The 21561-nt window shown below is 42.8% G+C and overlaps 1 protein-coding gene across 1 annotated transcript in view; it reads right to left on the bottom strand.

Moving 5' to 3' along the window:
* LOC117403294 (potassium channel subfamily K member 2-like) overlaps positions 1 to 21561 on the bottom strand; it is a 74600-nt gene that overhangs the window by 42127 nt on the left and 10912 nt on the right. Inside the window, exon 3 of the mRNA XM_034005341.3 lies at positions 16725 to 16842. Coding sequence (XP_033861232.1) covers positions 16725 to 16842 — 118 coding nt within the window. The remainder of the gene's footprint in view (positions 1 to 16724; positions 16843 to 21561) is intronic.

Here is a 21561-nt window from a genome sequence, read left to right as displayed (position 1 = left end):
TCAGCCTGAGCTTTGTGCGCTGTGTTCATTATTTAATATCAGTTTTCAGGGGTACAACAATTTGAATTACAATTAAATTAACAGCACTAGTCTGTAGTTACTATATAGTCAACACAACACATGTTTAGTACAAAATCCAACTGTACTTGCAGAATAATAATAAACACAGGTTATATTGTAAATGTAGGGTTCAGTCGTTTCATATGCTGTAGCTTTCCACAGTAATCAGACTTTATTGCATCCCTATATATAGGCTTAACTAAAAACTGTGACATACATTGCACATAAAGGCAGGCGGACAGGCACCTCTCTGTATTACAAATAATTATCATGAATAATTTGTGCTAAAAAACAATGATAATTCAGGGGACTCCCGAGTGGCGCATCCAGTAAAGGCGCTCCACGTCAGTGCAGGATGCGCTCTATAGCTTGCAAGTCGCGAGTTCGAATCCAGGCTATTCCTTTGCCGATCGAGGACGGGAGCTTCCAAGGGGCGGCGCACAATTGGCCGAGCGTCGCCCGGGGGGAGGGAGGGTTAGGTCGGTCAGGGTGTTCTCGGCTCACCGCGCACCAGCAACCCCTGTAGTCTGCCCGAGAGCTGCGTTGTCCTCCGACGCTGTAGCTCTTGGGTGGCTGCATGGTGAGTCTGCAGTGTGAAGAAAAAGCGGTCGGCTTGACGGCACACGCTTCGGAGGACAGCGTGTGTTCATCTTCGCCCTCCCGAGTCAGCGCAGGGGTGGTAGCGGTGAGCCGACCGTAATAAAAATAATTGGCCATTCCAAATTGGGAGAAAATAATAAAAAATAATTGGCAACGACTAAATAAAAAAAAAACAGCCTTGCCCCAACATCTCTACACGGCGAGCAACCGTATCATCAGAGAGTTGCAATGGCTTTATCCGATTTATTGTTTCAGTTTTGTTCTTGAACCCATCATATAATACATCAGTAGATTGCAGAAAGCATATTTTGACCATTTCCCATCTGTAAACATTTTGTTTCTTCTGGCTAGTACCCATGCAATTTGGAATGACACCTCGGTGACCACTTCTGCCTGGCTCCCTGTTTTGCGCAGCGTACTTTGCTGAAACTTCTCCAAGGATCACCACCTAGCCGTGGTGAAGAGGCTTGCGTAGTCCTAATGATCCCGAGAGCGATGCCGTCTGGAGCTAAGCTAGCTCCTGGTAGGGCCACCTATGGCGGTAAGGTCAAGACAAAGCGCAATCCAACCAAGACCTCAACGGTGGAGCAGGCGGAAGATGACGGTAAGTCACAACGGTTGTAAAGGCAGAGGAAGGCTGCAGCAGAGAAGGGTCCCCAGTCGTCTTGGACTCCATGCCATTGGACCCTGACCCCTATCTGTCAAGGACCGTGTGGTCGCTGTCCATGCATCAGTCTCCCCACGTTAAACGAAGTCACGCACAGGCGTCCTCCAAAAAGGGAATCCGCCCTACACATCCCGGATCAAAGTCCTATGGCGATCAGCAAGTGGCGAAGGGGGCAGGATTGTGAGATCTGGAAGCTTCTAGTCACGAGCTGGCACATTAGGCGGTGGATGTCAGATTCAGTCGCTGGGCTCTTGGACTGAGGCAGATAGAGTCCTTCGGCAGCTGCACCCATGACTGAGCAGCCCTCTTTAGGATCCACTCTGCTCACCCCACTAGGGGAAGGGGCTGGAAAAGGTGCCCTAAAAATAGCCTGCCTCAAAACTCCTGACTGGATTACCACGTCCAGAGGGATCACCTACATGCGGTCAGAAACAAAGAAAAATGAATTTTGGAGCCTGGAATGTGCGCACCCTAATGGATAGTGCAAGTAGTGATGGACCCGAGAGGAGAACTGCGATCATAGCCAGAGAACTGAGCAGATGCCAGATTGACCTAGCTGCCCTCTCTGAAACCCGGCTGGCCCTGGATCCATGGCGTTGGATTTGCAATTAAGAACCAGCTCATCAGCCACCTCTCTGAACTTCCTGTTGGGATCAGTGAGCAAATCATGACCATCCGTCTGGTGCTTGCTAACAACCAGATGGCAACAGTTGTGAGTGCCTATGCTCCAATTCTGGACTCACAGGAGGAAGTAAAGGAGACCTTCTATGTCTGCTTAGACGCAACACTGTCAAGCATCCCCAAGGAGGATAAGATAATTCTCCTTGGGGACTTCAATGCCAGGGTCGGCCGGGACCACAACTTTTGGAGAGGCACCATAGGAAAGGAAGGCATTGGCAACATCAACTCCAATGGAGCTCTTCTTCTCACTAAATGTGCTGAGTATGACCTCACCATTACTAACACTCTCTTTTGCCAGAAAAACTCAAAGCATCTTGGAGGCACCCCCGCTCCAAACAATGGCATCTCATTGACTATGTCATTGTCCGAGCTAGGGAACGCCATGACGTAAACGTCACAAGGGCAATGATTGGTGCAGACAACTGCTGGACAGATCACCGCCTTATCCGCTCCACAATGTCCATCAGACTAATGAGGAAGAGGAGGGTTCAGAAAAAGCAGACCCGGCCAAGACTGAACATTGAGAGCCTGGGCAACACTGTTACTCAGCAACACCTTCAGGCCTCGCTTCCTGAAAACCACCCACAGGAATATCCAGAGGATATTGGAGAACACTGGGGTCTGCTCAAATCACCCATTCTCGATACCTGCAAGAAAACCCTTGGGTACAAGTCCAGAAAACATCAGGACTGGTTTGATGAGAACGACACAGATATAGAGCAGCTCATTACAAAGAAAAGGAAAGCCTTTTGTGCCTGGCAAAATAACATCAATTGAAAGGCCAAAAGAGAGGCTCACTCCAGAGCTAAGGCTGCTGTCCAGCGTAGGGTGAGGGAGCTTAAGAACACGTGGTGGACCGAAAGAGCCCTGGAAATCCAGAGGTTGGCAGACACTGGTGATATCAGAGGCTTCTTCAGTGCCACCAAGGCAGTGTACGGTCCAAGTTACCGTGGCCTAAACCCCCTGCGCTCTAAGGATGGACAAAAATTGCTGAAGGACAACGAGGCAATCAACACCCGATGGAGAGAGCACTTTCAGGAGCTTCTCAACCGCAACAGCACCACTGAACTGGAGGCTATTAACCAAATCCCTCAGAGATCCATGAGAGGAGACATGGGGGAACCTCCCAGTGTGACTGATATACAAGATGCCATCAGAAGCCTGAGAAACAACAAGGCATCCGGACCAGATGGGATCCCAGCGGAAATCCTAAAGGAAGGCGGACCAGAGCTCCTGCACCACATGCATGCCCTGCTCCTGAAGATCTGGGACAAGGAAGAACTGCCCTCAGAGCTCAGGGATGCTCTGATAGTGACAATCTTCAAAAAGGGAGACAAGGCAGATTGTGGGAACTACAGGGGCATCTCCCTCCTGTCAACCACGGGCAAAGTACTTGCACATGTCCTTGCCAACTGACTTCTACCCCTGTCTGAAGAAGTACTCCCAGAATCGCAGTGTGGTTTCCGCCCATCCAGAAGTACTGCAGACATGATCTTCACAGCACGCCAACTACAAGAGAAATGCCGGGAACAAAAGCAGCCATTGTACTTGGCCTTCATAGACCTAACAAAAGCCTTTGACACAGTTAACCGCTACGCTCTGGCGGATACTTTCGAAATACGGCTGCCCTGACAAGTTCATTGGAATACTAAGGCTTCTGCATGACGGCATGTCTGCCACAGTGCTCAGCAACAGCGGCTCTGAGTCAGAGCCCTTCACTGTGGAGACAGGAGTCAAACAGGGCTGCATCATCGCACCCATCCTGTTTGCCATTTTCATTGCTGCCATTCTTCACCTCATTGGCCAAGACCTGCCACAGGGAATTCAAATCCTGTACCGAACAGATGGCACGCTCTTCAACCTCAACAGGTTCAAGGCTAAAAGTAAAGTCGTCACCACCACCATCATGGAGCTTCAGTACGCCGACAACAATGCCATCGCAGCACACTCCGCAGAAGACCTCCAGTGTATCGTGAATGCTTTTGCCAAGGCATACAGGATCCTGGGTCTAGCCTTGAATATAAAGAAGACGCAAGTTCTTCACCAACCACCACCCAACAAGCCCTCTACTCTGCCCACAATAAAAGTTGACAATAACACCCATGAAAATGTTGATCACTTTTCATACCTCAGCAGCCTTCTCTCCTCCAAAGCAGACATTGACTCAGAGATAAACCACTGCCTGAGCTGTGCCAGTGGAGCTTACGCAAGACAGAGAAAAAGAGTTTTCGAAGACCATGACCTACAAGTCCATACAAAACTCCTGGTCTACAAAGCTGTTGTCCTCCACACACTGCTATATGGAGCCGAAACATGGACCACCTACAGTAGGCACTTGAATGCTCTGGAACAACACCACCAAAGATCCTTACGGAAAACCCTGAGGATCAACTGGGAGGACAGACGCACCAACACCAGCGTTCTGGAGGAGGCCAACATAAACAGCATCACCAATACCATAATGCAACACCAACTCCGATGGAGAGACCATGTCATCCGGATGCCCAACTCACGCCTCCCGAAACAGATCATGTACTCCCAGTTGAGGGAAGGTCAGCAAGCCCCTGGGAGGCAAAAGAAACGCTACAAAGACAACATCAAAACAAACCTGAAGAAATTCAACATCACCGCCAACAACTGGGAAGACATTGCACTAAACAGACACAGCTGGAGGAAAATCGTTCAAGAGGGGCCTCACTACACAAAAAGGATCTTCGCTGTGCCGCATAGGACAGGTGGCAGCTACGCAAGGAGAGACTCAACACCAGGAAGGCCCAACTACCAACCACAACCAACACTTACCCCTGCCCATACTGCAAAAAAAATATGTGGCTCCCAGTCCATTATTAAGAAATGGAGAGAATATGGTACAACTGTGAATCTGTCTAGAACAGGCCGTCCTCAAAAACTGAGTATCCGGGTGAGAAGGGCACTAGTCAGGGAGGCCACAAAGAGGCCTATGGCAACTCTAAAGGAGTTACAGTCTTCCACAGCTGAGCTGGGAGACACTGTGCATACGGCAACAATAGCCCGGGTGCTTCACAAAACTGGCCTTTATGGGAGAGTGGCAAAAAGAAAGCCATTGTTGAAAAAAACTCACATTGAATCTCAGCTAGAGTTTGCCAGAAGGCATGTGGGAGACTCTGAGACCAAGTGAAAGAAGATTCTATGGTCTGATGAGACCAAAATAGAGCTTTTTGGCCTCAACGCTAAGCGCTATGTTTGGCGCAAGCCTAACACCGCACATCATCCTGAGAACATCATCCCTACCGTGAAGCATGTTGGTGGCAGCATCATGCAATGGGGATGCTTCTCTGTGTCAGGGCCTGGAAAGCGCGTGAAGATAGAGGGCAAAATGGATGCAGCAAAGTTCAGAGAAATCCTGGAGGAAAACCTGCTGAAGTCTGCAAGAGACCTGGGACTTGGGAGAAAATTCATCTTCCAGCAGGACAATGACCCCAAACATACAGCCAAAGCCACACTGGAGTGGCTTAACCCTTTTCGGTCCTATGTCAGACCTGGTCCGACATTGCAATTATTACTATCCGGTCCAATGTCGGACCCTGTCCGACATCATCAAAAAGACGCAAAAAACGGGTTTCTAGTCGTTTTTTCTCCGGAAAAAGCCGAGAAAACCATTCAATGGGAGCGACAGGAGCCGAGACAAGCCGAAAAAAAAGGGCATATCTCATGAATAGTCATACTTGCCCCTGGCATCTGATAATGGAGGCCATAAGGAAACAAGCTGGCTGTGTCTGCATCAGCACTCAGAGAATATCACGGACATTTGCAGAGCTTTTTTCAGATGTTATAGTCATAAAATAATGACTTGGATTGCATTATTGAGGCATTTGGTGATAAAACGAGTGATCAGGAGATGATTGATCGGTATGTACGACTATTATTATTATTATTATTATTATTTATTAGCATATGTGAAAGCTATACCGAACGAAAGGGTGGGGTGGGGTGGAGATGCCTAGTGAGTGCTTTGTTGATATGCAGGGCCTTTTAAATCCGTTTGACTGTGGAAAAAAATACTTTTAAACAGCGCGTCAAATTACCTGAGCATGTGAAAATAAATTCCTGACACGCACTTAATAAATGGACTGCAAAGGGTTAAAAACAAAAAGGTCAAGGTCCTGGAGTGGCCCAGTCAAAGCCCGGACCTCAATCCAATTAAGAATTTGTGGAAAGAGTTGAAAATTACTGTTCACTAAAGGTCCCCATCCAACTTGATGGAGCTTGAGCAATTTTGCAAATAAGAATGGGCAAAAATTGCAGTGTCCAGATGTGCAAAGCTGGTAGAGATTTATTCAAATAGGCTCATGCCTGTAATTGCTGCCAAAGGCGCCTCTACCAAATATTGACTCAAGGGGGTGAATACTTATGCAATCAATTATTTTCTGTTTTGTATTTGTAATTAATTTAGAACAATTTGTAGATTTTATTTTTCACTTTGACATTATGGACTTTTTGTGTGTTGATCAGTGGCAAAAACTCCTAATTAAATCCATCCTGATGCCATGTTGTAACACAATAAAATGTGGAAAAGTCCAAGGGGGTGAATACTTTTGAGAGCCACTGTATATATATATATATATATATATATATATATATATATATATATATATATATATATATGTACATACAGTGCTGTGAAAAAGTATTTGCCCGTCTGATTTTCTGCATTTTTGCACATTTTTCACATTGTATTTGGTCAGATTTTTTTTGTGGGTTGTAGTAGTATATAGAGGGAGTCTGAGAGAAAAAAACATGCAAGCTTCAGGTGTGAAAAAGTTATTGCCCCCCCCCCCCCCCCCCCCCCCCAGTTAACTCAACCCAATTAAAGGGATAATTAGGGTCAGCTGTTTGAGTACTTTGGTTAACAAGCAGGCCTGATTTGGGCCAGCCCTGCCCAATATAAATCTGACTAACTTTGGCCCTTACCATCAGAGTGAAGTTGTCAGCACACAGGTTCTAGAGGCATATCATGCCACGAACAAAAGAAATTCCTGAAGACCTCCGGAAAATAGTTGTTGATGCCTATCAGTCTGGAAAGGGTTACAAAGCCATTTCTAAGGCTCTGGGACAGTAGTGAATCTTCCCAGGAGTAGCCGTCCTGCCAAAATCTCTCCAAGAGCAAGGCGTAAAATCGTCCAGGAAGTCACAAAGAACCCTAGAACAACATCCAGGGATCTGCAGGCCTCTCTCGCCTCGGCTAAGGTCAGTGTTCATGACTCCACCATCAGAAAGACACTGGGCAAAAATGGGATTCATGGCAGAGTAGCAAGGCGGAAACCATTGTTCACTAAGAAGAACATGAATGCTTGTCTCAAGTTTGCCAAAAACCACCTGGATGATCCTCAAGAGTTCTGGAACAAAGTTCTATGGACAGATGAGTCAAAAGTGGAACTTCTTGGCCGAAATGGGCCCCATTATGTCTGGCGAAAACCAAACACTGCATTCCACAGTAAGAACCTCATACCAATGGTCAAGCATGGTGGTAGTAGTGTCATGGTTTGGGGATGCTTTGCTGCATCAGGACCTGGATGCCTTGCCATCATTGAAGGAACCATGAATTCTGCTCTGTATCAGAGAATTCTGCGGGAGAATGTCAGGCCATCCGTCCGTGAGCTGAAGCTGAAGCGCAGCTGGGTCATGCAGCAAGACAATGATCCGAAACACACAAGCAAGTCTACATCAGAATGGTTGAAGAACAAGAAATTTAAAGTTTTGGAATGGTGTAGTCAAAGTCCAGACCTAAACCCCATTGAGATGTTGTGGCAGGACCTGAAACGAGCAGTTCACGCTCGAAAACCCACAAATGTCACTGAGTTGAAGCAGTTCTGCATGGAGGAGTTGGCCAAAATTCCTCCACAGCGCTGTGAGACTAATCAATAACTACAGGAAGCGTTTCGTTGCAGTTATTGCTGCTAAAGGTGGCATAACCAGTTATTGAGCTTTTTTCACACAGCAGCATTGGGTGTTGCATATCTTTCTTAATTAAATAAATGAAATATGTATCAAACATTTGTGTTATTTGTTCACTCAGGGTCCCTTTTATCTAATATTAGGTTTTGGTTGAAGATCTGATAACATTCAGTGTCAAAAATATGCAAAAATGCAGAAAATCAGACAGGCAAATACTTTTTCACAGCACTGTACATATATATATATATATATATATATATATATATATATATATATATATATATATATATATATATATATATACATACAGTATATACAGTGCCGTGAAAAAGTATTCAGACCCCTGACCAATTCTCTCATATTACTGAGTTACAAATGGTACATTGAAATTTTGTTCTGTTTGATATTTTATTTTAAAACACTGAAACTCAAAATCAATTATTGTAAGGTGACATTGGTTTTATGTTGGGAAATATTTTTAAGAAAAATAAAAAACTGAAATATCTTGCTTGCATAAGTATTCAACCCCCACACATTAATATATGGTAGAGCCACCTTTCGCTGCAATAACAGCTTTAAGTCTTTTGGGGTAAGTATGTACCAGCTTTGCACACAGTGTCGGAGTGATTTTGGCCCATTCTTCTTGGCAGATTTGCTCCAGTTGTTCAGGTTGGATGGACGACGCTTGTGGACCGCAATTTTCAAATAGTGCCTCAGATTCTCAATGGGATTGAGATCAGGACTTTGACTGGGCCACTGTAGGACATTCACCTTTTTGTTCTTGAGCCACTCCAATGTTGCTTTGGCCTTGTGCTTGGGATCATTGTCCTGCTGAAAGGTGAATTTCCTCCCAAGCTTCAGTTTTTTAGCGGACTGAAGCAGGTTCTCTTGCAGTATTTCCCTGTATTTTGCTCCATCCATTCTTCCTTCAATTTTAACAAGATGCCCAGTCCCTGCTGATGAGCAGCATCCCCAAAGCATGATGCTCCCACCACCATACTTCACTGTTGAGGCATGGGCAGTGTTAGGTTTGCGCCACACATAGCGCTTTGAGTTTTGGCCAAAGAGCTCTATCTTGTCTCATCTGACCACAAAACCTTTTCCCACATCGCAGCTGGGTCACTCTCATGCTTTCTGGCAAACACCAGACGTGCTTGGATATTATTTTGTACCCTTTCCCTAATCTATGCATTTGTATTACTTTATCTCTAACTTCTGTAGAATGCTCTTTGGTCTTCATTTTCCTTCAGATTCACAGCCTGACCAATGATCCTTCAACAGTGGGGTTTTTATCCAGAAAATGTGACAGCAACTTTAATGGTTCACAGGTGGAGGCCAATGGTAAGGTAATTGTGTCCTCGTTAGGGCAATTTCTTGCATCGGTGTAAACTGGGAGCTTCCACAGCACAGGGGTTGAATACTTATGCAAGCAAGATATTTCAGTTATTTATTTTTCTTAAAAATATTTCCCAACATAAAACCAATGTCACCTTACAATAATTGATTTTGAGTTTCAGTGTTTTAAAATAAAATATCAAACAGAACGAAATGTACCATTTGTAATTCAGTAATATGAGAGAATTGGTCAGGGGTCTGAATACTTTTGCAAGGCACTGTATATATATTGTAATATAGCGGGTTGTGAGAGACGGCAGGGAGGGGGTTAAAACCTCCCTGCAAAGAAAAAAAAACATGTGAGAATGCACCGTATTGATTGCTTTATTGTTTCATTTAATTTGCTTATTGTTTAGTTTAATTGTTTTATTGTTAATTATCATCCGCACCTGGACGTTATTAAAAATTAGGTCCAGGTGCGGGAGTTTAAAAGGAGAGCAAGCAGTCTGTTCGTGGCTGCTGAGTAGAAGGAGGCAGAAGAGGTGCTCTGTCTCCGAGTAGCCAGAGAAAAAGTAAGTGCGGTGTCAAACCAGTGTGTTTAAGTTTGAGGTTTTTTTGAAAAGTCGGGAAAACAGCTTAGCTGTCCCGTGTTAGGAAGGGTGTTCCCGTGTGTTAGTTAGTGCTCGTACAGAGCTAGGTGTTTATTTTGTATTTTGTTTTATTGTGTGTTATTAAAAAAATTGCGCGTCAGCGCTGAAAATCCAATTTCTGTGTGCTGGGTCAGATTCTTAAAGGGGCAACGAACCCGAGTGAGTGCGAATCGTGTTACTATATATATATATATATATATATATATATTGTGACACACCGGGGTAAGTCTGTCACTTGCAGGACCGTCTTCACTGTCTTCTTTGGTGTAAGACAGAATCACAGGACCACAGAAATTAAATAAAACAGTACGGTGCCTGTATATTTATTTATACCAAACAAAACAAAACTAAACAATATCTATCTCAGTTTGGAGATCTGACTTCCCCCCCCCCCTTTATCTATCTTATCCACTGGGTAGCTAAGCTACTTACCAGTTTTAAACTTGTTGCACCGTATTTCTTTTTGTCTTTTCCTTAATTTCTCCTTTCTCCACAAAGTCTAACCGCAACCACCATAAGCCTCCCCAGCTCGACCCTGAACAAAGGAGATAATTTCCTTTTATTGTAAACCAGTCCAGCCACTTACAAAACTAACACATCTTAAACACCTGCAGCTGTGCTGGTTTACATTTCAATTAAACCCTTGTACCCCTGGTCCTTGTAGTTTCTTTGGTGGCTGCCATTTTTGTAGGCCCTATTAACTACAACTCCCGCATTGTCTCTTGGGAGATGTAGTCTTTCCCTGCTCAATCCGGCACTTTCCAGTGCCCCGGTCCTGTATACCATAATATGCTAGGACCCACATATTTACCATTCGTGACCAGCCCACGTCTATGGTCACAATATATATATATATATATATAATATATATAAAAGTACGAGGACAACTGCCGCAGCTATGATGGTCGGGCTTTGCTGGCACAGCTTTTGTGTACAAGTTTAATATGTTGACTGTAGGTACAATCAGTATATGAATTCTGAACACATACTGTAGTGTTGAGAAGCACTTACATATTTTTTTACAAAGCAGAAACTCAATGTTTGCAATTATCTTTGCTACGGTTGTCATCTGCTAAAGCTAATGTTGTTGTCTGCTCATCTTGCAGTATCTTTAGCTTGGTATAGTTAGCTGTTGTTGTTGTCAATTACCAAAGTAATGTCTGCTGTATCGGATATTAATGATTAAGGCGACCAAATGTCCAGTTTTGAACGGGGCACCCAGTTTTGGAACACCCAGAACTTTTCTTGGGATGCTCATTTTGTCCTGTTTTTTTTTCCCCCCCGAGCATTGTCGCACCAGTAACAGAATATTGTATTTTCATGCAGGCTTGCTGTGTTACTACCATATCTAACTTATTACAGTACAATGACACTTGATGTGGCTAAAGGGAAGGTTGAACGACCAGTAACATTAAAAAGTGGAGAAAATCTGGAGAATTACTGAACAGTCAACGTTCATATTTGCAACCAATCAGAGAATTGCATGTGGGTTTATCCACTGACTATTGCTAAAATGAACTGGCGGCTATCCTCGTCTGAATCATCATCGCTACCTGAAGAGGTTAGACTACTGTAGTCTTACAATAACGGCTCATACAGGTACCATTGTATTGTGTTGGAATTATTCTCTTCATCCATGATATTTGTATATCTGCGTGCAAACGACTGCTTCACGCAGGCGACAATTGCAGAAATCAACGCTATCATAACACCGTGAAAAGCCCATCACAACAACTAGGGGCTGTAAAATATGACAAAAGTTGGGAAACAAATTTTCTATTGAAATAAGTATATATTCACGTTCAGTTCACCACAGGTACCCTAAGAAACATATCTTGGTGAATAATACAAAATCATTTATGAACTAGTGATTTTTACATTTGTGAAATTCATATTGCAAAAATATTTTAAAAGTTTCACAACATTTTTTATTTCTTTAAGTATACATTTTATGTTGTTTTTAGCATAATGAAATACAATAGTTTCAGGTCTCCAGGTGCCCATTTAATTTCTTTTATTTATCTAATTATTTACATTGATAGCAGAGAGTGCTGTATATCAGTAGTTCTCAATCTGTGGTCTGTGGACCACTGGTGGTCGGCCGGCTCCTTTCAGGTGGTCCTTGGAAAGGTTACATAATTACAGAAAGGACTCAGCAACATAGTTTATAGATTCCATCTCGGGGGGTCCAGGGGGCTTCCCCCCAGAATTGCTTTAGGGTATAAAACAGCTAAATGCTACACTCTGGTGAGTTTTGAGTATGAATTTTTCAGTAAAAAAAAAAAGAGATTAGCTATGATTGTTTCAGTTTAAATTTAATTTTGTTTACCTTACTATTGATGAAACATTTTTAATTTATACCAACTGAAATTTTTTTCAAGTACAGAAAATAGCCATTTTTGTAGTATGTTTGTATTTTATTTTATTTACTGTCAAAATATAACAAATTGAAATGTATAAGCTTCTAAAACAGAGAAACAAAGCACTTTCAAGAAAGGAAAAAAAAACTTGTAAATAGTCACTGAGTCAGCACCAAATGTAATAGCTATCCACAAAGTGAGTTGTTTGGAACAGAAAGGAATCCAACAGGTCAAACTGATCTTGAATGTTTAGCTTCATAGGTGGCTGACTTGGCTTTCCTGAGCAAGGTGTCACTAAAGGTTTGTGTGTGACACACTTGCTGCTTCGCTGACATCATGACTTTGTGCGTTACCAGTGAACTTAGCATGTCTGTGCTCAGGCTGGCTCTGTGTTGGGTTTTGTTATTGGTCACCAAGCTGAACATTACTGTGGAAGATGACCAAAATGCCTAGCACGGTAACATTACAGTAATGCCCGATTCTTTTGTTCTGGACAGAAATATAAGTTTCCTTCTACAGGATTCCTGCTGATCCAGACAGGAGGGTAAAATGGATTTCAGCGATTAAAAGAGAATAAAATAAACGAAAAAGACTGGACCCATTCGTTTGTAGTGAGCGCTTCATAAAAAGTTAATATCAGTAAGCATATATTGGTAGTTCTGATATTACGTTATTATTATTGGTTGTAGCAGTATTAAGTCACACTTTAACACGCTTACTTGTATGGCCGTTTTTTTCATAAATATTTAGCTATACAGTTAAACAGGATTACACTTATGCGGGTCGGTGATTCCCAGTCCTTACATAAAAAAAAATATTTTACTGTTAATAAAATCCATAATGCTACATTAATGATCTTACTGAACTTCAATATAAAATCAAAAACTAGCCGTTTATCCTGTAAGGGCGCTCCACGTGAGTGCAGGATGCGCTCTATAGCCTGCAAGTCGCGAGTTCGAATCCAGGCTATTCCTTTGCCGATCGAGGACGGGAGCTCCCAAGGGGCTGCGCACAATTGGCCGAGCGTCGCCCGGGGGGAGGGAGGGTTAGGTCGGTCAGGGTGTCCTCGGCTCACCGCGCACTAGCGACCCCTGTAGTCTGGCCGGGCGCCTGCGGGCTTGCCTGTAGCTGCCCGAGAGCTGCGTTGTCCTCCGATGTTGTAGCTCTTGGGTGGCTGCATGGTGAGTCTGCAGTGTGAAAAAAAGCAGTCGGCTTGACGGCACACGCTTCGGAGGACAGCGCCCTCCCGAGTCAGCGCAGGGGTGGTAGTGGTGAGCCGACCGTAATAAATAATAAATAATAACACGTAACTAAACTAAAAACCTGATTGGTTAATCTATCTTGCTTGCCTTGTCCTAAAGCTAGCCCTGACGTTAGATGCAACACTTTCTCTAACTACAGGCAATATAGACGATGAACGAAATATGGATTACGTATTATTGCGTATCATCTCTGATAAAAGCGTACCTGCGTATTACCAACTCAAAATGCGTAGTGGATACGCAAAATGAGTAGAGGTTAGCAGGTCTGCAATCATGTATTTTTGTTGATAATGAAAAAATACAGAAACTGAGGCAAAGACAAAATTCACTATCCACGCATTACTACCACTGACCTGGAAAAGCTAATACACAAATACATGATTGGCATTTAGAAATGCTTGGTCACTAACAGGCTATCATTATGGTTTATGTCAGAACTGTTTACGGAGCGACTGAGACTAGCACAGGGGCTAACATAACAAAACTGAGTACTCTTGACCAGCCGAATTACGCACTGAAGCATATAATTATCATAGCAGACTGTTTAGATTTTCAAGACAAACTGTTTATAAGTCGATTTACTATTCCTTTATGGTTTCATCAAATCAATAATAACACCAGCTGCCCAAGCATTTTTGTTTTCTTCAATTTCATTAAATTGTTGACTTGTTGAATCTTTGTGTCTCTTGCTTTTGTTTTGCTTCTTGTAATTCTACGCACTTGTACACTGTCATGCCTCCAAAAAGATCAAATGTGATGAAAGGAACGTCACTCATTTTTAAAAACAATATGTACATTTATTGTGAGTTTTATATGTTGTGTATTGATACTTTATTAATTGAACTATGTTTCGGCAAAAATTAATTCTGCCGTGCATTGTACTATTTTGCACATTAAAAAATTCTCAACAGCCAATCAGCGTGTAGCATCCAAACATTCCATTTTATAAACTGAGATTATAGCTGAACATTCATATCTCGGACTGTGCTGAAACGTCATGAATTTACTGTAACGGCACCAATTATTAATTCACATAAATCAATTTCTGCTGTATTTATCCATTTAAAAATAAAACAGTCTGTTTTTTTTCCCCTCGGTAAATTGATGTTAATAAAAAGTAAACTAGAACCATTCTTTAAAAATTTTAAAATAACAGGCCCACCCATCTTACTGAAACAGAGAAAGGTAATCCTTAGTATTAAAGTGATTTTTTTATGTGCTTATTTTTCAGTCAACTATACTGTCATGGTGTGGTCCGCCAAGATAAAAAAAAAAAATTCAGGGAGTCTGCGAACAAAAAAGTTTGAGAACCACTGCTGTACATGATAACAAATACTGTAGTTTAAAACAATTACAAAAAAAGAATCATGTCCTTGTTTTATTTTACCTTTCTTCTTTAAAAAATATCTAAATAAGCTCCCTTAGAGGCAGGATACATCTCTTTTTAATTTGGTGACCCTTATTTTTATTTCTGTAATAAATGTATTATAGAAGTATATTTTATCCTGCAAAGTTTAAGAAAAAAAATACAGACAATGGAGTACTCATATTTAAGATTAATGCAACCTGTTGCATACGTGTGATAGCTATATAAGGTATTTTTATAAGTATTTTACTTTATCACATCTATTAGTTTAATAGAAGAAAAACAACACAATGATAAAAACATGTTTTTCCTTTAGCAAAAGAGGCAAATGTCAGGGTTCGAATTACTGGGGGGCTGGGGTGGAGTCGATCCTTTTAAGTTTCTCCAAGTAGTTTTATTTCTAACTGTCCCTTTTAAAACAGAAAGGAACCTGTTAAAAACTTTAATTGTATGATGACATTTCCTGCCTTGTCTATGCAGTTTTTCAGTACCAAATCAATGATACGTTTTTCAGTACTAATCAATGATATTGAGAAAGTTGTCTCCTGACAATCTGAAAACTTCTCTGCGCATTTTACATAGGCTAATGCTTACGTTTATATTAAGGAAGAATAAATAGTATTCCTTTCGTAAGTAAAGAAGTGACAGCATTTCATTTGATCAGGAAATGAATATATAAGATTTAATCTTATTACACCTTGACTCTCTTGAGTCTCAGCCTGTACTGTTGACTTAAAAAAAGATCAGCAAAGAAATTAGCCTTCATAAAATGCGTAGTTACCTAATTTAGATTGTTAAAAGATGCCTTCTCCTGATCATTGATTGGTACTGAAAAATGGAATACGCAGGACATTTCCTTTCCCTTTTTAAGTGATGGCAGTTTTACAGCATGTACTCAGAAACTCAGAAAAGCTGATTAGTGGGCTTCATTTATTGCACAGTCAAAAGATAGGATATTGAACACATTTCATCAACTTTAACAGTAATAGTTTAATAATAGAAAGAGGCTGAAAATTATTTCCTAGTATCTATTAATCACGGCACACTAATGATCCAAGCAGAAACTGCAATAGAAAAAAAAATATGCAGAATAAATACCATGTCATATCAAATGGTAAGAAATTAAATATTTTGAAGAAAAAAAATACATTCTATGAAGTAACCATTTAATAAACAGAAATATTGAGCTATGTAATGTTTCCAGACAGGAAGGGCCTGGTTTGTAGATTGGACACTGGAGGATAGCATAGAGATAGAGATAGAGCAAGTGGAAAGTGGAAATCAAAGAGAGAAGATGCAGTTTCTTAGGCAGAAAAGGGACTAGATTTGCAGCAGTAATAAGCAATAAAATAGAATCTTGGAATGTAATATCATTGACTTGCTACTGTGTAATGTAATAACTATACTTGTTGTGAAGAAATTAAATTACAAAGACAATAAGATTATTTACTCACAAAAAAAGTTTTTGAAAGTAAAAGATGCCACTCTGAATATCACCATGAGTCTCTGCATTCACTTTCAATATGATATAAGATCAAACATTGCCAAAGTAAAAATAAAAACCCTAGAGCTTCCCCGAAGCTTTGAAATTCAAAGTTATTCACAATATTTCCATACTGTCCCAGTTTAAGGACTTAAAAATCTGGTCACCTTATTAATGATAAAAAAAAAAATATTACATTTCAGTTTGACTACAATTAAGATGCAACTTTAAATACAAAATAAATTAAGATTAAATGATAAAGGTGAGTCAATATGCTGAAAATACTCAAGCTTACTGTACAGTATAAGAAGAATATCAAGTCCTACCTATGGTGGTTATGACGGTGCCAGCAAAGAAGAAGGAACTACTAAGGTCCCATATGCTGGTCTGATTGGAGTAATTTCCAGAGGGGTTAACACCAGCTCTTAATGCTGCCACCACTTGCTGTTGGAAAAAAAAACATATGGACTATAAATCAAGTAATTTAGAAACCACAGTGCTTCCTCATTATGTTGCTATTGGACTTCACCAAAAAAAACAAACAAACAAAAAAAATGTATACTTAAAAAAACATACGCATGCAGATTTATATTTTTGGAACAAATTATTTTTTATTCAAGTAGATTTAAATTGCATATTCATATTTTTGGTCCCTGCCCCCATACATTTGTATGCTGTTTTCAGTTTATCCTCAGTGGTTCTTATTGCAATTACTCAAATAACGTGCTTTGGCCTCAGTTCAGAAGCTACGTTTCAGTTTTAGTTGCCAGCAATAGACATATGTATCACAAGATAGATTGTCCAAAGTATCCCCAGTATCTCTGTAATTTCAGACATTACTTACTGAATGATCATTTTCTTTTAGTTTTCTTTAGATGTTATTTACTTATTTAGATACTACATATATAAATAAGTCAAACTCTGACATAACATACCACATTCAGACCAAAAAGGTACTTTATAAGGTATGTAATGTCAAAAAAATGCCTTTACTTCAATGTATATGGGGAAAAGTGATCTATTTTTAGAAATGGCAACACATATAATGAATATTCGATGACTTTAAAACATTTTGTATAAAAAGGGACACAACCATTTGACAAATTTAGAACATTTGGAAGTTAAAATAATGCGTTAAATAAATCAGTTTTAAGGTTGTGATATCCAGTTTCTGCACACAAATCTGACTGTTTCCGCCATAAATTTCAGCCATAATATAGAGCCTTTCTTTGCACTAGCCATAATGACAGAATAGGTGCTCAACACAGGTGTAGATCTATCACAGCTGCTCCTGTCAGACATTGCTTAGGGTGGGCGGGACCCTTTCAATTCGAAGACGACCAACAACAATACTTTTGGGATGTGCCTGCCACAGGTCATGTATTTACTGAGCATTTTATGTCAGAGCTGCCGATAGGCCGATAGCGGCCGATAGTCCTCGGTCCCGCTTACCGAGGGAATAAGTAGTCACTCCGTGGAGACCACGTTCTCTTTTGCTTCTCACAATTAGGTAGGTATGGTAAGTATAAACTAATCTCTCCAGTTGCGTGATTGAGTCTTTGTAAAAGAGCTCTCACTTCAAGTTTTCTGTTAGTTCCCCTGCAATTTATTGGTGGAAGTCGGCTTGCCACTTCCCCGGAATTGGAAACTCGGCTTCTGCGGACTGAGCATGAAACGCTGCACAACTGTGCTCCATTAAAAAAAAAAAATCTTTCTTTCAACAGCCTACATCACTTGGCAACTATAGTCTGCTTTTTCTAACCCTACACCATCTGCTGCCTGTGTTTTTTTCCCTCTGCTTTTTGCAGCTAAAAAAGAAATAAGAGAGACATATTCCTCCCCCGGTACCTGGCTCTGCCGCACCCACTGTTGAGTCGAAACCGCTGGGCCGGTGTGCGCGGCCTTAAAAAAAAAAACCCTACTTCAGATTCTGCTGTGTGTGAGTGTGTGTCTGTCTGTTTTTTCACTGCCTTGCAGCTATAAAAAAACAAAACAAAACAAAAAAAAACAACGTGTGCTTCCTTGGTGCGTTGGGTCTTAATTAAAAAAAAAAATCTATTCCTTTCTTTTCTCTGTATACTGTCTGAAGGCCTCAGTGTCTCTGTGCCTCAGAGCCTTGGTGCCTCAGTGCTTAGGCACCCTCGGTACTTGGCGCACCCTTGATACATCGGTGCCCTCGGTGACTCAGTGCTTTGGCACCCTCAGTGCTTAGACGCTCCTGCATCGGTGCCATCACGTCGAGATGTCAAAGTTCCACCCTTCTTTGTGTCAGGTGACTGGCAATGCAGCACGCGGGCAAGACATTCCAAGCAGGCTAAGGACATCTCAGAACTGAACAGCCAGATGGCTCATGTTCTGGAGTACCTGGTCAGGCAGCAGGCTCTTACCCCTGCTCCAGCTCAGCCTCCAGAACCTCACTGGCTGTCGCCCTGGACGTCTCAGAGCAAGACGATGAGCAAGGAGGAACAGGATGTGATTTCGATTGCGGCTTCCTGGGATGGGGACTCCTTTGCACAGCAGGAGACAGAGGTCCAGGAGATAAACCAGGAGACAGGCCCCAGCTCTGAGGTTGCCTCAGAGACAGGTGTTACCCTTCCCTCGAGCTCAGTTCGGGTGCTTATGGAGCAAGCCTCCAACTTCCATCAGGTTCCCTGGAGAGGAGGTTCCCTGATTTTCTGGAGGAGGTAGTCTTTCTGGCACCGACCGGCCTCAGCGCCGAGTGTCTCCAAACACACAGTCGCGCTGGTCTCCTTGGAAGGTGCCAGGGCGCTGGGCCTAGCGCAATTCACACTGGTGGATTCCACCATCGTGGCCCTGGTGCGAGCCCCTCCTGTAGGAGGTTTGTCTAAGGACCCTGCATGCCCTGACGGCCAATGCAATATAACAGTGGCCCACTTTAAAAAAGTGTACGCAGCAGAAGCGCAAGTAACGCGCCTAGCCAACACGGCAGGTCTCATGACAGCCTACCTGGATGGCATCTTGCGATCGGCGCCCCTCCCTGAACCAGTAGCTTCAGAGCTGCGCTTAGTCTCGGGTACGCTGCTGCAAATTTCAGGCTTCCAAGGGCAAGCCCTGGGCAGAAGCCTGGGAGACCTGGTAGTGGCGCGCAGACAGCTTTGGCTGTCACAGGCCAGGGTCCCGGATGAGGACAAGTCGGCCTTATTGGACACGTCTATCACCCCTGGCCATACGTTCGGGCCAGCAGTGGAGGAGATACTGCAATGCTCCCACCGAGAGCGGGAGGCGTCTCAACAGGTGGCTGCGATGCTCCCTTCCAGTACTCTGGTACGGGAGAGGATGAGACGATGGTGTCGGCCCGTGCCACAGACGGTAACCCACAAGGTTCCGATCCCCACTGCACCACGTGGCGACCTGAGGCATCGCCTTCAGGCTTCCGCGGCAGCTAATATCCAGGGCCGCCCACAAGGACAGGGGAACGCCGGACATGGGGCCCCAGTGCAACAGCGCTCTGGGAGGCAGTTCCAACATAACCGCCCTAGGAAGCCTCCAAGACAGGCTCCACCCCAACCTCTGCAGCTCTTGCAGGGGCCCTGAAGGCTTGCGGCCTCAGACCCACCCCTTGTCACAACACCATCTGCAATACTGGCGCAACTGCACCTCAGACTCTTGGGTGCTCACCACCGTACACACCAGTTACACGCTGGCCCTCCTCCCTTTCAAGGGATCACGGTTACATCTGTGAGCGACCCTCTCCAGGTCTTGGCCCTCAGGCAAGAAGTAAAAACATTACTTCTCAAACAAGCCATCTGCCTCATAGAACCCACCTCTCAAGAGGAGGGGTTCTACTCAAGGTACACTTCAACGGGTTCTACAGGGAGAGGAGGTTCCAGATGGTCACACATCGCCACATCCTCCAGTCCATCCGGCCGGGTGACTGGTTTACCACTGTGGACTTAAAGGACGCATATTTTCACGTCCCTATTCATCCTGCGCACAAGAAATATCTCTGCTTCGCCTTTCAGGGAAGCGGTTTCGAGTTTTCAGTGCTGCCATTCGGCCTCTCCTTAGCCCCCTGCATGTTCTCAAAGTGCAAGGATGCCATCCTAGCCCCCTCGTAGCTGCAAGGAATCAGGGTGAACTACCTGGACAACTGGTTGATATGTTCCATGTCGCAGGAAGAAGCAGTGGCCCATATGGTGATCGTGACAGAGTATCTGCCAAGACTGGGTCTCACCCTCAACGAGGCCAAAAGCCAATTAATACCGGTGTAAAGTACGGTTTACTTGGGTCTCCGGCTGGATTCCCTTACAATGCAAGCCTACCTATCAGACGACAGAGTGGCCGCCATTCACAACTGTCTAACTCTGTTTTAACAGGGATCCACAGTACAATTGGTGTTGTGTCAGAAACTATTGGGTCTGATGGCCACAGCTTCATCAGCCATCCAGCTGGGGTTACTCCACATGCGCCCGATTCAAGCGTGGCTCAATGCCTTATTTAATTGTATATTTTAACATATACAATTAAATTAAATAAATACTTTGTTTAGCTGATGGTAAATAGAATTGGATCAGTCTTATTGCTTAAAACACAAACATGTACCACAGGTTATTATTTAATAGCAGAGATTAGTTGTTTATTGTTTCAACTGGATAAATAAAATATGTATAGCAAAAAAGAATGTATTTTAATACTAAAACGTGTTATTGGATTTATAGCTACACGTCACGACATTGCACAAGTAGGCTTCGATGATTATTACACACGTGGAGTTTGTAAAAAAATATTTCTTCACTTACCTAAGAACATTGGAATACTGTTATAACTTGTTTAAACAAAACTATGTTGATAATAAGTAGGCTATCCTGCTGCAGTCGCAGGTCTGTGCTCATTTTAATTGAGACAATGGTCGTGTTCTTATAGCGCAGATATCCACAATTCTGCATAGTGCTGCACAGAATCATGGAGGTGCGCTGTAGATGTCACTCAACACCCACAGAAATCTGTGCAGATTCTGCATAGCCCAGCGCAGCTTTGAAATGTTACTGCGGGTGGCTGGCTGTGGCTGTAAACCAAAGGGACGATGCAGAGATCATGAGTGCCCTGTTCATCGTAATGCAAATAACCACTAAAACTACTGCTGCCACCTTGTTAGCGGAGGTGAACAACATTTTATCATTATACAATGAAGCCGTGAACAGC

The sequence above is a fragment of the Acipenser ruthenus genome, chromosome 5 (genome assembly GCF_902713425.1).
Source record: "Acipenser ruthenus chromosome 5, fAciRut3.2 maternal haplotype, whole genome shotgun sequence".
Lineage (NCBI taxonomy): Eukaryota > Metazoa > Chordata > Actinopteri > Acipenseriformes > Acipenseridae > Acipenser > Acipenser ruthenus.
Note: the sequence above shows the minus strand (reverse complement) of the source record. Positions and strands in the feature narration are given on the sequence as shown.